Consider the following 16,202-nt stretch of genomic DNA (forward strand, 5'->3'; position numbering starts at 1 on the left):
TACCTGTCTACCTGTCAGACAAGGGTGCCAAATCCCACTGCTTAATACTGATTAACCTCCCTAGTGTCATTTATAATATATAACCCCTTGATCAAGAATAATGGAAGTTGACTATCATGCAGATTTCTAAAAAAGCCACTGTTGATATTGGTGAACATAAACACGATTCCTTTTTGGCACATTTCTACTTATTCTTTGTCTCAGTCGATTTTTTTTCTTAGTGATGAAAAACAATTCGCTCATTAAATTTGGATGCATTTATGTTTGGCGCACCTTGTGGCATAAAAACTATTACCAGAGATGCCGAATTGTTTTTAAAACTTTCATTAATTAAAACTGAAATATATATTTCGCTCCTCTCTCTCCTCAAGTGCAACCAGGTATCAATGACATAACAGGCAAACAACGATTTACCTACCAATTACTAGTTGATTCGTCAGCGAGGGGTTGTTGGTGACAAACTCTAAGCCCGTCTCATTATTCAAGACAGCTTTAATGCACCGCACACATTCAAGTTGTAGAAATGCATCGGAAAACCTCGCCACGCTTCGCTCGCTCAGCTTTTGGAGAACTTCAAACAACGTTGAAAGTCCCCCAAGCTCCAAGAACTCCGCCAGCCATCTTTTCAGTTTGGAGCATCCTTCAAGTTTTCGGATTAAACTTGTGTATGTCTTGAGCGAAGGAATTCGCACAAACTTGATAAATAATTCGGGCTCTACATTGTTCAAATTGTGTCGCTCACTTTTACCACCCCAGCTGATTTCAAGCTTGCTGGCTTTTGCCAGCTTTTTCCAATACGCCGACATCCTGGAAAGTTTTTCTGCGGACACTCAGTTCGCTCGATGTTTTTGGTCATTATTTCCCTTTAGGATCTCAAAGAGCATATTTCAGTTTACTCTTTATATGTCCCGGGGGAGGGGGAGACTCCAAAAAGTGTCAGGAATACCCGTCGCCGGAAATTTTGCCGAATTATCTTATTCCCCCTGAAAAGGTTCTAAAATCAATTTCTGAGGCGTGGCTTCAGTTGTTGGCCTTTAAAAGTCTGTTTTGATAATAATTGCGTCTATCTCCTTCAGTTGTTGGACAAGAATATAACGCTCTGAAGAAAATTAACAGGGCGAACAATTCTCTATGGTCGTTCTATATTGAGACAAGCAGGTATGGACAGCAGGAATTGACAATCCCCCCCGGAATCATCATATTGTTTGTTTACGTTTGTCTGGAGTCTAATTTAAGACTTCTTTTTTTCTTCTAGAACGTTGAAGAATTAAATATTAAATTATGGATATTAGCCGAACGCAAATGAAAAAAAACAAACTTCATCGTCGTAGTTCACTATTCTGCTCTACTCCTGGAAAGCATGACTGCGTAGGTTATGTTGGTGGAACGCTGCATGGCAGAGGAACTTTGAAAGACTTCACGCCGCGGAGAAATTAGGACTGAGGAAATTTCTAGTAACATGGCATTTGTGCCCAGTCTTCTCTTTTGTGATGTGATACTTCATGCATCGTACACGAGGACGATGTTAAACGATCTCAAACAGCTGCAAGAGCGTGGACACAGGAAGTGATCGCGTGATTATTTTAATTCAAAACATTCGTCTTAAATTTTCATTCTGTCGCTGTCAAGGGTAAATTCTGCTGAGTTATTGCACAAAACTATGATTTCAGCCTTGATAAGAATCAGTATTCAGGCTTGAGGAAGTTAGATCACGAGACACGTAGCCCTAACACGCGTGGGCGGGACGGTTGAATTTGCAAGCGGCGTTTCAGGTCACGTTATTCACGTGTGATATTTGTCAAGAGAGACTGAAAAACAACTTCCTCAAAATCCAAAAACATGTTCCGTTCGACCTCTTGAAGATATATATAGCACCATTGTGACCCTTCCCTTGGAAAAAATCCAACCTAGATTTTAACGCAAAGAAGCGCGCGTTAGAGGTCGTACTTCTCAACTCGCTAGAAAACCCAGCGCTTGAAATTTTAAAGTTTGATAGAGAATTCGAAAAAGCTGTATTTCTCGTTCTCCCAAACTTCCTCTCGTGTGTTCCGTAACTCGATAGCTTGAAACTTAAATTTAATCTAATCTAGTTGACGAGTTAAACACCACGGTACCAAAAAGGGCGGATTGGAAAACGGAAATTGCAGTTTTTCTGGCGACCCAATATCATTTCTGGTTTTGATTGAGTTGTCAATCGTCAAACAACTTAGAGAAAAAAAATCGGTTTTTAGTCAGGATGAACTATTTACGGAAGGTCTATTCTGAAAAATTAAAGTTCCGTAGCGCAATCGTTTGTAAAAGTGTTATTTTTTTAGAAAGTTTAAAGCGCGTACTACTCCAGATAAAACTTTGTTATGTCATTAATAACCAAAGGCTGTTTACAACGGAAGTCACGTCTGTTATGTTAATTCAGCCGTTTTCAAGAGAAACTTCAAGATATAAAACGCGCTCCTTTTTTACAAATCCCTTTTTCCATCCATTTTAGTGAATAGTTATTTAATTATGAGAAGAAACTGTGAATCCATTCAAGAAGGGCGCTTCCTGCTAACTACAAATCCTTCTTTTAATTACTTATTCATAAAAGACACTTCACTCTTCTTAACTCGTCGCGTACATTATTATTATTAAATTATATTACAACTTCGACATTAACGAGAGCAGCAAATATGTTTACTTACCAATAACAAGTTGGTTCGTTAGCGAAGAATCGTTAGTGATAAACTCCAAGCCGGTCACGTTATTCAAGACAGCTTTAATACATCGTACACATTCAAGTTGTAGAAATGCATCGGAAAATCTCACCAGACTTCGCTCGCTCAGCTTTTCGAGCACTTCAAACAGCGATGTTAACCCTCCAAGCACCAGAAACTCCGTCAGCCATTTCTTTGAGCACCGTTCGAGTTTTTTGATCAAGCTCGTGTACGTCTTAAGAGACGGAATTCGCACAAACTTGATAAAAAGTTCAGGTTCTATATCTTTCATATTGTATAGTTCATCGTTGCTGTCTATCTGGTCCTTGGAACTTATTCCAAACCCACCGGCCTGCGCTAACTTTTTCCACTTCACAGACATGTTGACAGCCTTCAAGCGAAAGCACACTTTGGAAACTGAATGACAACTTATGTATGCAAAAGCTTGATGTTTTTATCCCTTTTTTCGCCCACGTGTTTCCGCCTGTTACACTCTTCTGCACGCGCATGTGCGACGATTTGATTCTGCACTGGCAATATAAGTTTTAAAGTTTGTCTTTTCGAAATTTGCTTCGGGGAAGGAAATCCTGTTCAATCGATCTTGAGGACATTCTGAAGGTTGTAGCAAGAGTATTCAAGAAATTCTTGGTCGTATGGAGGACTTTCACAGCATAGTTTGTGTGAAATCATGGAGAAATTTGTTATCCTCAAAGGAAGGTATTTGTATGTAGCGGCTCGTTCCATTCAAAGTGTCAAAGGCGGGACAAAGAGGTTTCCAAAGAAAACTTATTGGTAATTATAAAGCCGCAAAAAATCGCAATTATCTCAGGTGGTGCGTGACACTGGGAAGTACGATTTCTATTGGCTAAAAACCTTTACAGTGGTGATCTTGAGCTTCCAGAGTCAGTGTACATGCGCAGTATAGTGACACAGGTCATTAACACTCAAGAGGGTTGTTTTTACAATTTAAGTAATTACCATATGATGCGTTGACGTGTTTTTTCAAGTTGTTGAATGGTATATTACGCAATTGGAAATCCTTATGTTATATGAGGCCAGATTGCAACCATCATTTTGATGCTAGCGGGACTTCAAACGCGATGTTTGACGAGTTAGCTGGAAGTCCTCTGATGAGTCCCTTGGCAGGGACGAAACATACGTATGTAAGGCTAGCCATTGTAAAATTCTCGCACTTTTTTCAAGATGTGTTGAAGCGCACGTGTATTTGATAAACAAGTCATCAACATCATCATCATTATCATGGCTGTTCTCCGTATTTTCTCATCCAGTGCAGGCTCGCTGATGGCTGACGAAGCCTATACGAGATAGGCAAGGTTCAACAACAACGGCTACAGGGGAAGGTTTGGGAGGAAGTGGGTGGCGTTGAGGGGGCTTCAGTCTTTCACGAAGCCACCGTCTCCTAGTGATCGGAAACTCAGCAAGCAAACCACGACGGCAACGGGAACGAAAACGTCACCAAACTAAAGGTTTAATTAGCAGCAATATATATTAATGGCTATCCATGCGCGTTATAATTCTTGGTACATTTCGCAACCGTCCTCTGCAAAACAACAACGTAAAATGACCAAATTTTGCGTATTTTGAGGAACGTGAACCACGACGGCTAATTTTTCGTAGTTTCTTCTGAAACTGAACACTGGCGTTTACACCTTTAGTTTGAGTGGGGTTTTAGAGCGCTCGGCGTGCTGAGCAGTTCTAGGTAATTGCGAAATTCAAAGGTAAAATGCAAATCCAATTTTGTCCACTCATCGTCGTTGGCGTCGCCGTCATCTTGGCCCTAGCGTCATTGCTGAGCTCCCTATTAACATTCAGCCAAGGTGAGGTTGGATATCAGATAGTGTTTGATGCTGCGTGATACAACGCCCCCAAATTAAATCCAAGATGTTGAGAACCGATAAGCTGATAAGCAAGGATTGTTATGCTTTCATAAATCTCTGGCAGCAGAAGTTTTTATCAGATTAGCACGATTTCATGACTTTGTGGATATTCTAAGCAAGTTCCTCTTAAAGAGAGGCTGGCCTAAAAAGGATTTTATCGTTCAGTCTCGACATTTAGACTTACGACAAAACATTCGACACCATGGAATGAAAAATAAATTCGAAATATCGGGAAAAATCATTTCTTATTTATTTCTGGCCCATCTTTTTGTTCTCGTCTTTTGTCTATCTATATCCATGGAACGAATTTGTCTGTAAACCGACCCTGAGGCCCGTTTCTCGAAAGCGGGCCCGCAAAGCCGTTTTTAGTTATTAAAGACAAAGAGGTGTATACGCCTGAAACTTCTTGTATGAAGGGAACCTCTGTCCATATTAAGAATATGTGCATAAAACAGCTCTGAAGTCACAAGGTTTGAGATTTTGGAACGGCTTTTCGGGTGCGAAAACTTTTCGGGACTTTCGAGAAACGGGTCCCAGGTCTGCAATGAATAATCAGTGATCCGATCGCGGAAGTTTAGCGTCAACTGCGTCAATGTTTTGCATAAAAAACCAAAGAGAAAACCACGCACATGGCCTTGAGATTTGGTTCGATAAGCAACTGCAATAAGGCAGAGATCCGGCACGTAAACTGGAGTCAGGTCAATATTTCAATATTCCTTCACTCTTCCGGTCCTGTAATTTTGTTTCGTTTGCGGAAGTTTTTACGGATTAGTGCCCAACCCTCCCCAATTTGTTGTAGGCCTGGCTGCTTGGCACGATTGCGACATCTTCCGGAAACACATGGAAAGCGACGGAACAACAGTATGGCCGTTTTTCACGACGAAGTCGAAATAGAAGACTTTGAATACGATGAAGAATCAGAGACTTATTTCTACCCATGCCCTTGTGGAGATCAATTTGAAATAACAAAGGTTTGTAAAGTGCCTCTAATGTAGTCTCATTTGTGAAAGAAGTTTGTGCGATCAACAATCAAATTTCTTTCGATGGTGGAGCGAAAACGTGGAATTGTAAAACTCAGGTTTTAGTATAGAGAATGTGTAGTGTTTTTTCGATTTATAAAGTCCAGAAGGTCAACATTTATCAGACTGAGAAAAAATTGAGGTACCCAGCGTGTTGTGATTTATTACTTGCAGTGTGGGTAACCTTTATCAATATATAAGCTCAAAATGATCATAACACGGTGTAGATGTGTGGAGTATTCCTTTTTATGTGGTTTCAACCATGAAAAGGATAGGAAATGAAATGGTTCTGACCTTTGAAAGGACAAGAACAAGAAAAATTCAGGGCTAATCTTGAGAAGGCAGTCCCAAAGTCCCCAAATAAATAAGCTGGTCCCACAGTTTTAAAACCCTTGTCATCCTCTACAACCCAAACCCTAACCGCATTCCAATAGTCCACGCGGACATGTAAAGGCTGTGTCTTTAATCTCCTTTTGCTTTTCTTAAAATAGGAAGAGTTGGAAAATGGAGAAGATGTAGCTCGTTGTCCAAGCTGTTCCCTGATAGTGCGAGTGATCTATGACTTGGTTAGTTTCTTTGATGTATATGGCTGAGTGTGTCAAAATCATATAATTCTCAATAAGTGGTCTCTACACTTTTCCCATAGTGCAGCTGCAAAAATCAAAACAGTTTCTGTCTAACGCTGTAATCGTTTCAGATCTGTTTGTTAATTTTGCCTGTAGATAGAGCAGTTTTTAATTTAGTGTCAGTCGTAAAACCAGAACGAAACTTATCACTCAGTAGCCAATCACTAAGGAGAAAGACAAACCAGCGAACCAGTCAAAAATCAAACTTCATGGAAGTGCATGCAGCTTGAACAAAGCGTGGGAAAATGTGTGCGAGCCAGTCACAATTGGTTTTGGGTTGACTTCTCATTAGATGAAAAATAGGTGCCAGCTTTTAAGGCAATCATGTAGCGTAGTAATGCAAAACCAATATTTGGTAAATGTTGCTTTTCGACCTTCTGATGAAAACTGCTGTAGTATCTCTTCAGGTGTTATCAAAAGGTCTGGAAGAACTCTAATTTGTAAGTTTTCTGAAGATATTTGGAAGACCAAGGGAGTTGCCCACTACCTATTAAATAATGAACTTATTTAAAGTCCCAGGCTGCAAATAGTCTCTTTTTAAGTTCGTTATCAACTAGCAATCACAGGAGTTTTCTTATGCAATCAAGAATAAAAATAAGCACTTGTAAGTTTTTGTTTGCATGTTTAAAATTTACCAACATTTATGTATCCCAAATTGCACTTAAAATGTTGTCACTACCTATATTAAATTCAGTATGACAATAATGAATGTGTAATTTTTTTTTGCCTTCCAGGAGGACTTCATGGTTTCAGAAGAAGTCATAGCTCCATCACCAGTCATGGAGAAAGCTTAGACAATGATCAGCTGGACAATAATATTGCTGTCATCATGATTCTTGATATCCCATATCAGTCATGGTGAACAATAACCAGAGCGGCATCTGTGTCTAACATACACCACAGCAACAACGAAAGTAATGGAGTACAACGCTGTAACTTCAACACAATCCTGATACCTGTGAACTTCAAGGATCCTAGTTGTCTATTTGTACCATTTATTCTAATAGTGTTAAGTGACAGTGTCATTGCTTTTTGTTGTAGGCAACTTGGCAGTTCATTTCAGGGATAGAAACTTAAGACTGTGTTAAGGACTTTTGATCATATTTATTTATCACCCAAGTATGTATGTCAAGGTCGTGGGGGGGGGGGGGGTGCACTCTCATATATGGGCTATATTGGTGTGTGCAGCCCCAAAGGGTATGGCTTTTCAGCCATTTTGGTCATAAATAGGGTATCGATTTTGGCCATTTTGGTTTAAATAGGGTATGGTTTTGGTACTCTAGTCTCGAATTAGGTATGTTTTTTAGAAGAAGCTACTTTTTCATCATTAACCATATGACAATCAACAAAAGCCCTTCACAAATTATGTTTATGGTAACTGTGTCAAGTCATAAATAGAATTTTTGCGCAGGTCATAAATAGGGTAGGGAAGATCACAGATTTTGGTCATAAACAGGGTGAGCGTTTTGGGAAGCAAGCCGCACACCCCCACCCAATTTTTCTGGGAGTACCCCCCTTCCCCGGGGTCAAGATCTGGAGTGACATTTATTCTAACAAGCAATGCAATAAAGTCAATGCTTCACCAAATACTGCTGTAAACACATTTACTCTGAAAATGCTTGAAGGGGTCTTATTCCTGTCGGCAAACAACCTAAAGTCAACCTCGAGTGACAAACCCATAGGAGTTGGGGCACTTTGGACATTTGACAGCACAGGATCAAGGCTCAATTTCTACCTCTCTCTTTAATCAGGTTGTCTGGTAATTGAGCCTCAAGGGGGCTAAATAATAAGGTATTCGTTTCTAAAGAAACTGTTGGGCTGTGTTGGCAGGCAAATTAAACATGTACCTTAAATTATAAAAAGGTACCCATTTCACACACTTCATAACTGGCCAGTACTATGAATAAATTGCCAAAAAAGGAAGTCTTGTCCACCCCCCGCTCCCCCCCCCCCCCCCAAAAAAAGTATACTAAGGACAGGACCTTGGAACATTTCCTTACCGCATATTTGAAACTTATCACGGGGGTTTGTAAGCTATGGAGTTTATGTGGTCCAGGCCGGTGCAGGCCGGTTCAATGTAACACAAGGCAACGCAACGCAATACAAGGCAAGATGTTTGGTTTTTCAAGTTCAATTTTTCCAGACAGGTGTTTTATTTCTGTCACTGCTCAAGTCCAGTCATTTACTGGAATAGCAAGTAGTTTGTGAAGCCCATTTTGTTGAAGGTAGAATAGTAAGTATTTCCAGGGGTGTGGGGAAAAATGGAATATCAAGAGGGGAGGAGTTATATCTTGTTGGTCGATTTTAGAAAACCCAGAAAGGGGCAAAGGGGGGGGGGGGGGGGAGGGGTGGCCATTTCAAGGATTCCTTCTAGAGGGGGTATGAATATTTTCTGGATCTACATTTTAATCATTTCTTATCAGACCCCTGGTATACCAAGAAATGTACCAAGCAAAATACATTAATCATTTTCTTATTTGCAAAAGTATTTAATGTGAAGTGTTTTTTTTAATTATTATTATTTCAGAAATTATAGTGACAGGGAGGTATGCTTTCAAGTTTGATCATCTTTAAAATATAAATGTTAACCAATTTAACCGTAAACATGATCAATGTCTTTTTTCTGAACAAAAGGAGGTTTGATTAAAAAAGAAAAAAACTATTTTCTTCCCTCTGGCACTATGGGACACATTTGGAAAAGTAAGAAGAATTTCCATCTCAGACAGAGTCTCCATATGAGAGGTGACTGGCTTAACTTTTTTTGAAGGCCACAGAAGTCATGTCCTCAAATTTCAGTATTTTTTATTTAGGGTTTAGAGTCTTGGAGTCTACTCCCACATGCCACTGATCTTGTTGTCTTTTCCTCTACTCCAAATATTAATTCAAAACAAAAATATACATATTATAAAAAAATCGACCATACAAACCAAATATATATTCTTGCCTCAGTGCACAAACATTGTTTTGCAGACAGATAGCTGAAGTTTAATTTTTTTTAGTTCACTGTTTGTTATGAACATTAAATTCTTAACCTTCCTATTGTTTGCTATTGGCCAATTAGCCAATTGTTTTGAGGGGAGGGGCTGGATGTACACAGGCTATTGGCCAATTTTATACTCGACACATATTTGTGAAATAGAAAACACGTTCAATTTTGCTATTGAGTTTTAATATATATTTACTGCGGCTCTATCATGAATGTTGTTCTCTGATTGGCTACGCTACTTACTATCTATTCTGTGATAGAAAGTGAGTAGCGTAGCAGTGTGCCCTTGTTAACAAAATGATCGCCGCTTCTTTTTGTTTTCGAAGTGTCTGTGAGGAGGATTTAGATAAAGTTTTGAATGACTAGTAGATTTATACTAAAACAATTAGATTATTCACTCTCCATTTCTATGCGTGATAGTTGACTTGCGCTGCACCTCTGTCAACTATCAACGCGATAGAAATCTTGAGCACATAATCTAATTGTTTAATAGAAACCTGAGTAGAAGTTTGTGAGAATAAGAAATGCTTTAAGACCGAACCACCAGGCAAGTGTTTCCACAGCTTTTTTGAGTTCTCCCAAATCTTCAAGTGTGTTTAATCTATGACTCAATAAAAACACAGATAACATATTTTTGATTTCTTTGAGAAAATACCACGACAGAAGAAACTTGTTTACTATGATGATCAAAATGTAAATTCTCTTTGTTCACACCATCATTACATCACCATCTTGTTGAAGTTGTGTTTCTTTCGAGTTATGGAAACATGATTTTTAACCATTGCAATCAGTGCAGATATTTCCTTTGGGCTATTTTCCAAAATGTCTATATAAAAAGTTAGTATGTTAGCCCATTTTATGTAAAATTGGTTTTTGAATGTCTTCGGAGTGGCACTATATTAATGAATTATTATTTTGAGTATTATTATTATACACTAGAGACAAGTACAGTCGAAATACATGGTTTTGTGCATCTGACCTAAAACAATGGATCAAATTGTTGGAAGCACTATGCACCTAAAAGAACTCAATCAAGTTCATCCAGACAGATTAGTGTAGTATAAAAATGGCCAGTGCAAAGAGAAACTTACTGATAGAAAAATATTGGGAAGTATGTAGCAGTATTTTATGGGTTGTTATTATTGAACTGCCACTCATATTAAGCTCCAGGTGTTTTGGGAAAACAACCTTGGTACTAGATGCAATTCAAGCTCACATAAATGTGCTTAATTTGTTGGCAGGCTGTTATGAGTGACGGACACACACAGGTTACATGGCATATCCAGAGGTGGCGGGAGAATGGAGTCTGTTTCTGTGCAACATGGTAGCAACATCTCCAGTTTTCTCCTTTTACTCTAGGCACTGTGTCGTTGCTCTCTGCACATGATTGTACAATGCACATCTCCTTGGTTGTTGTTTCAATCTGGCATCTCAATAGACACAACAGGTACAACGCATTTGGCTGGGTATTCATGTACCACTGGTTTGCGTTGTGGTTCGATAGAAGCCTCTTCCCGTGGTGGTCTTGAGAAAATACTTTCAGAAAATTTACAAGAAATGTTTCCATACTCCTGTAGAAAGGGACACATCCCAAGTAGAAAGTCACAAAAGTCCTTTCGAATTCCAAACCACCCTGTGAAAAGTGAATCATGGAGACAAGATTATCATTCAAGCATAATATGATTATTTATGCTAAATATGGTTATCAAATTATATTACATGCTGCCATTAATTTCCCCTTCTTTGTTTCTTTTTATTTACCTGCTGTCTATCTAGGATTGTACAAGGAGCTAATACGGAAACCAACTGACCAGTTAATTTTGCTTTCCAGCTTGAACTTAAATTTCACTGCAGTGTGAATTTCATAAGTCTGTGAACCATCTCAAGATTGTAAAATTAATGATAAACTCAATAACAGTTCATTAATACTGTAGTTGAGATTCTCACAGGAAAAAAGTAAAACTAGAAAATAATATAATTCTTTAACAGGTTAGCAAGACAATTTTTTTTCCTTGCACAAAACGTTTGAGGGATGAGTACAATATGTATAATGTGTTCAACATTATATAAACTTACAATGGTTCCCTCCTTTGTGATAGAAGGATGTAGCAAGTAAACTTAACAAAGATATCTGAAGAGGAGCTACAACTCCTACAAACATGTCCTGTGTGATGCCATCCAGTCTGTTACAAAGGATTATCTGAAACAGAAAATAATATTTAAAAATAACAAAAACTGTTGAACTCTCTGTGAACAAAATTTTGTGTCTGTTTGTTGGAAGTCCTGAATATCAAATGTTAAATAAATATGTTGCACATCCCTGATTGCATAACTGCTAGAAAGTCACCACCTTATGCAAGTCACCATGCATAAAACTCCGGTAGTGAATTTTCTCATGTAATGAACTTAATGTTTTTTAAGTTTGTTGAAAGAGATTTTCGTCATTAGGTGACAGTACCACAAATCTATCAATTAATTGTCTTAAATGTTGCCTAAACAATTTACAGCTGCCAATTCTGTTTTACAGTTATTATAGGTATTATAAAACTTTCACAGTCACCTGAAATGTTAAAAGTGGAATAACGAGGAGAACTGATGCTACAGCAACCATGACATGACCTCTACGTTGAGCTGGAAGAACCTCTGCAGTCCTTACAAATATTATGGACCATATAACATAATACAACACCAGAAGACACAACAAGGATAGCACTATCCACATGGGAACAAACACAACCTGCAAGAAGGAATTATATTCAATATTATTATCCTTACTGTTCCATTTACTTTGATCTTATTTCATAAGATGTCCATACCAAACCATCGATTGTCACTGAAATCTCTGAGAGGGTGGGGCCCTAGAAAACCAACTATTTTTAAAGAAAAGTTTTCATTTAAGCCGCAATTTACAGTGAGGCAGCATGGGGGCTTGAACCCCCAGAACACAACCCACAGAATAGGGGGAGTTGTGGATATTTTCTGGAAAAACACATTACAAAACAACCAGAAGCTGGTACACTGTATCTAGGGTAAAATCCACCCACAAGACATGTGGGATACAATTTTGTCATTTGTACTGGCTTCTAATCAGTTGTTCCATGAGGAGGAAATATATTAACTATATTCCACATGGAAAATTAACATGAATGCGAATGCACTGCGATTGGTTGAAAATACTGAATGGTATTTAGAAAGTAACATCTACTCACCACCCAAGACCAAAGAATAACTTTGTCCAGTCTGAGAGAAACGAAGATGAATTGCAGAACATTCACTGAAAACACTGTCTCAAGCTGCCAAACAAAGAAAAGAAAATATCAAAATCAAAACACAGGGCCAGGTTAAAGCGTTAACCTACCTTCCTTCCCTTCTAGCTGAAGTGTTAGTCCTTCCATCATACCCACTATATTTGGTGTATACAATGTGGAAAGTTTGACGTTGGATACAATACTTAGGGTTCCAGATAATTTTTCAATGCAGGGTGTCAATAAGGAATTCCAATGGGTCAATTCCCACTGCTCCCACCAAATCACTAGAAATTTTCCATTTCTTTGTTGGGTCATGTAGCTGACCTGGTTGGCATTTTGACCTGAGACGCCCACTTGTCTGGAACACTGATACTGAGGAGGTTTTCTTGCAGCTGTCTGACTGTAGGGCTGGCATGAAAATTAGTCAAATACTACACTATTGCCATCTGAAGCTTAATTCTATTAATGTTAAGCTACATGCATCAAGAAAATAGAATGTTTCAGAAGTAACTTAATTTCAAAAAGTCTGAATTAGGTTCCAAGGTGAGCTCAATTTCCACCTCTCTACTGAATCTGGTCTCTTCGCCAAACAGCGCCGCTACTAATCGAGCCTAGTTCAAAGGGTGAACATATCAACTGAACATTACATACCTCCACAGATCGGTCATGTCTAAATCCCCAGATACAAGCAATAATTGACAAAGACGACAGCACATACAAGGGCATAAACATGAGTCTCCATGGGAAAACCTTTCCTCCACCAAGATTAATGCATACAAAAATCTCAAACATCAGAAGAAGAAGATGCAAAGCAAGACAGATGATCATTGCCTTGAAATCCACATGGCTTTCTCCTTCACCTCTGTGTAAAAACAAACCAAATAGAGCAGTCTTTGATTGAGGGTTGTAAAACCAAAACCAAAGTTATCACTCTAGCCTGTTGCAAACGACATAGACGATCCAGTGAGGCAATCAAAATTCAAAACAAATACATGAACATGAAGCTGATGCAAAGCACTGGAAAATGTGTTCACATGAGTTGCAAGAAGTTTTGGTTTCCCTTCTGAATGAATAACAAAGTCGGGGCTGTCATAAGTTTTGCTTCACCTGTAGCCTTGATCGTCACACCCATAACAAACTTGTTACTTTATGGCTGAATTGTATCAACAACAAGCAAGTTCACCTGTAACATCAAGTGCCCATCAAGCATGCTCAGCCGTAACAGATGCTAGGGGTTAATTTTGCCCTTATTGACAGCCCTGAAAGTGGCATTAATTTGTTAGCCAATATTCCTTCACGTGGTAATCCAAAATGAAGCAAATGCAAATTACTTTTGACACTGAAGTAAAAACCCCAGAGTAAACAGATGTCCGTCTCTTGTTAGTGATGTGTTTAATTCTTCTCCTGCTTGAGAAGATGTAGGTCTTTGATATGCTGGATATGATCTCCAAAAATCCATTTCATATACTGATGGTTTAGCTCTGCTGATATCCATACCATGTCTCTCATTGATTACTGTACAGTTTTGAATTTCTTTTTGTAAGTTAAGACCAACCTATGATGTTACTAACATCTGTAAAGGGTAATGTTAACAGTGGGGAAGTTTAGGTTGAATCTCAAACCTTAGTCTCTTGAAAGGGTGGGGGAAGGCAAGGATAATTATGAAATAAATGTAAAAGACATCTCTTTGTGAGGGAAATTCAGGGTAGTAAAAATAAAACTACAGAGCTCGATGTTGCAACTGCTGGGGTTGCCAATGCGACCAATTTTTTTTCACCGCTGACTAACTTTTCGTGCTTTTCACTGAAATACTATTGCTGGTGACTAAATCTGAAAACTCAGGAGCCAGCTGGCCCAAGGTTTTTCCCTGAAAGTCTAGCCCTGGACTAGTCTGAGTTTTACTGCTTTGGACCAAACAGCTACAACTTCCACATTGGTCTGTGGTTTTCTACAGAAATATAGTAATTGATTGGACACTTACTCATCGATGACAAATAATTTGACGCATGTAAACTAAGTGGACACGAAGTGATTTTGGGAAGTGGCTTATTTGTATCACAATAATTCAATGTGAACTTGAGGCAATGTTGAGTAATTTTTAAGTTTCTACCCAAAATTGCCTTGTCTGCACATTGAATTTACTTGTAATGTAAATGAGAATACTTAATGGTAAATGTTGTTATTAGTGGTAATGAAAGCTGTTTTATTCAATAAGTAGATTTCTTCCTAAGTGAACAACCAACTTTCTCTGCGATGATCTTCAGGTTTTTGGATTCATGTACAAGCCTTTGGCTTGACAAGGCTGTTGACTGGCATGTTGTGATATCGATTTTAATAAATTTCTATTGGAAATTATGAAAATTGTAAGTAAGATTGATTTATATTTTTCTTTCCCCCAGATTATGGCAACGAAACCAGGAAATTAAAGATAAGGTATCTTATCTGTAACTATTTAAAGAATGCGAGAATACAAACTTTTTACCTGTATTCAGGATGACGAATCCAAATGTAAATTCCAGTGAATGCACCGCTAAGTACCATGATTTTCCAAATCCAGATGGGTGTAAAAACCGCCCAATAACTCCACGTGATGGCTCCATCCAAACGCAAGGCCAGCAAGATAGAAAAGATGAACAAAGTGAAGAACAGAAGGAATTTACTGAAACGAAAGAACGAGCATGTTCACGAGTTTATAGATCATAAAATCTTTTCACTTTATAAAAAATATTTTTATCTAGGCTCGTATTCTCGGGAAGAGCATTTTCTTTGTAAGTTACCTTGGATTAAAATCCTGGAAGAGCCGTCGAAGGTTCATTCTCTATAAAAATTTACTCCAAAACGAAAAACTGACGAGGAAACCAAAGGCATTTGACTAAACCAAAATACACAAATATACAACAAAACTTTGAAAACATGGCGTGGATACTAAGCTATTAGATCTATCCCACAAGCCATTGGTATCCTCAACTGTAGTGTCCAGCTTATCACGGTTCAGCCGGACGTACCTTTGAAGCTCTCATGAGTAAGACATCTGATCTCAATATTTTGGTATAGAAAACTTGACATTTTTGCATGGAGTCAAAACACACAGCAGCATCTAATTTCAGATATTTCTTCCTTCTATTTTTAGATGTATCCACTCATATTTGGAGAATTAGGTTTTTGGTCAACATCCTTGCCATATATCAAGATACCCTTGGTTCCTCATTCTTTTGTGTACCCTGCCTTGCTTGGAAAAATATTTCAAGGTAAGGGTGTCATGTTTTTGTCAGACTACACCTCAGATGTTTGCTGGTCCAGAAAATATCCATGCCAACACCAGGGATGGTCACTGGAAATTCCAACTTCCAAGGGAGTGGGGTCTCAATAGCTAATCTGGAAATTCCAGGGTGGAGGGTGGCACAAACCAGACAACCATCCTTGGTGAAAGTAGGGATATTTTCTAGAACCACACATTGCATTATTTTTAACTTCACAGTTGATTCAAACTCTTCCAACAGATCCGAAGTGTAATTACCTCCCACACAGATGCTTTTAGGGCTTGTCACCCAATTCCAGGGAGGGAAGATTGCGTGATGAACCTAAGTAGGCCTGTGCGGGAGGCTACAGGGAAGACTGACTCAGGCAGAATTCTGCTGCTTTCACATGATCAAAAGAACATTTGCAGCTTATCCACTAAGAGCTGACAGGTTGGGGAATAGATGACCGTTCACTGTTGAAGTATATATCTGGAAA

At 38.6% G+C, this 16,202-nt stretch overlaps 4 protein-coding genes across 7 annotated transcripts; 1 reads left to right on the plus strand and 3 right to left on the minus strand.

Annotated features, from left to right (window-relative positions):
• Positions 1-410: 410 nt before the first annotated feature.
• Positions 411-806, minus strand: LOC145498601 (inverted formin-2-like). Its single transcript, XM_081478503.1, has one exon. The coding sequence runs from the start codon at positions 804-806 to the stop codon at positions 411-413; it is 396 nt and encodes a 131-aa protein (XP_081334629.1).
• Positions 807-2,670: 1,864 nt separating this feature from the next.
• Positions 2,671-3,072, minus strand: LOC145498602 (inverted formin-2-like). The gene has a single exon (XM_081478504.1). The coding sequence runs from the start codon at positions 3,070-3,072 to the stop codon at positions 2,671-2,673; it is 402 nt and encodes a 133-aa protein (XP_081334630.1).
• Position 3,073: 1 nt separating this feature from the next.
• On the plus strand, positions 3,074-8,177 carry LOC145496507 (diphthamide biosynthesis protein 3-like). Of its 4 annotated transcripts, none has more exons than XM_081476198.1 (4): positions 3,074-3,853; positions 3,980-5,559; positions 6,099-6,173; positions 6,968-8,177. In XM_081476198.1, the coding sequence occupies exons 2-4, from the start codon at positions 5,218-5,220 to the stop codon at positions 7,025-7,027; spliced, it is 477 nt and encodes a 158-aa protein (XP_081332324.1). In that variant the 5' UTR covers positions 3,074-3,853; positions 3,980-5,217; the 3' UTR covers positions 7,028-8,177. The 4 variants fall into 4 exon arrangements, with proteins under 4 accessions (XP_081332324.1, XP_081332326.1, XP_081332327.1 ...); XM_081476200.1 differs by having other exon boundaries at positions 3,074-3,849; XM_081476201.1 differs by lacking the exon at positions 3,074-3,853 and having other exon boundaries at positions 3,862-4,177; positions 5,388-5,559.
• Positions 8,178-8,891: 714 nt separating this feature from the next.
• On the minus strand, positions 8,892-15,605 carry LOC145498433 (transmembrane protein 185A-like). Its single transcript, XM_081478364.1, has 7 exons — positions 15,245-15,605; positions 14,950-15,126; positions 13,119-13,329; positions 12,429-12,512; positions 11,780-11,956; positions 11,296-11,419; positions 8,892-10,852 (listed from the first exon to the last, which is right to left on the minus strand). Exons 1-7 carry the CDS (start codon positions 15,280-15,282, stop codon positions 10,638-10,640), a joined length of 1,026 nt encoding a protein of 341 aa, XP_081334490.1. The 5' UTR covers positions 15,283-15,605; the 3' UTR covers positions 8,892-10,637.
• Between the last annotated feature and the right edge of the window lie 597 nt (positions 15,606-16,202).

Source organism: Orbicella franksi, chromosome 9 (assembly GCF_964199315.1).
Source record: "Orbicella franksi chromosome 9, jaOrbFran1.1, whole genome shotgun sequence".
Lineage (NCBI taxonomy): Eukaryota > Metazoa > Cnidaria > Anthozoa > Scleractinia > Merulinidae > Orbicella > Orbicella franksi.

Excerpts from the sequence above, each read along its gene's own strand:
- LOC145498601 (XM_081478503.1), bottom strand. The coding sequence starts at position 806 with ATGTCGGCGTATTGGAAAAAGCTGGCAAAAGCCAGCAAGCTTGAAATC.
- LOC145498602 (XM_081478504.1), bottom strand. The coding sequence starts at position 3,072 with ATGTCTGTGAAGTGGAAAAAGTTAGCGCAGGCCGGTGGGTTTGGAATA.
- LOC145496507 (XM_081476198.1), top strand. The coding sequence starts at position 5,218 with ATGGCCTTGAGATTTGGTTCGATAAGCAACTGCAATAAGGCAGAGATC. Across the intron at positions 5,560-6,098 it reads ATCAATTTGAAATAACAAAG|GAAGAGTTGGAAAATGGAGA; the intron begins GTTTGTAAAGTG and ends TTCTTAAAATAG. Across the intron at positions 6,174-6,967 it reads TGCGAGTGATCTATGACTTG|GAGGACTTCATGGTTTCAGA; the intron begins GTTAGTTTCTTT and ends TTTGCCTTCCAG.
- LOC145498433 (XM_081478364.1), bottom strand. The coding sequence starts at position 15,282 with ATGAACCTTCGACGGCTCTTCCAGGATTTTAATCCAAG. Across the intron at positions 11,420-11,779 it reads TTCCACTTTTAACATTTCAG|ATAATCCTTTGTAACAGACT; the intron begins GTGACTGTGAAA and ends TTTCTGTTTCAG. Across the intron at positions 10,853-11,295 it reads TCACAAAGGAGGGAACCATT|GGTGGTTTGGAATTCGAAAG; the intron begins GTAAGTTTATAT and ends CACTTTTCACAG.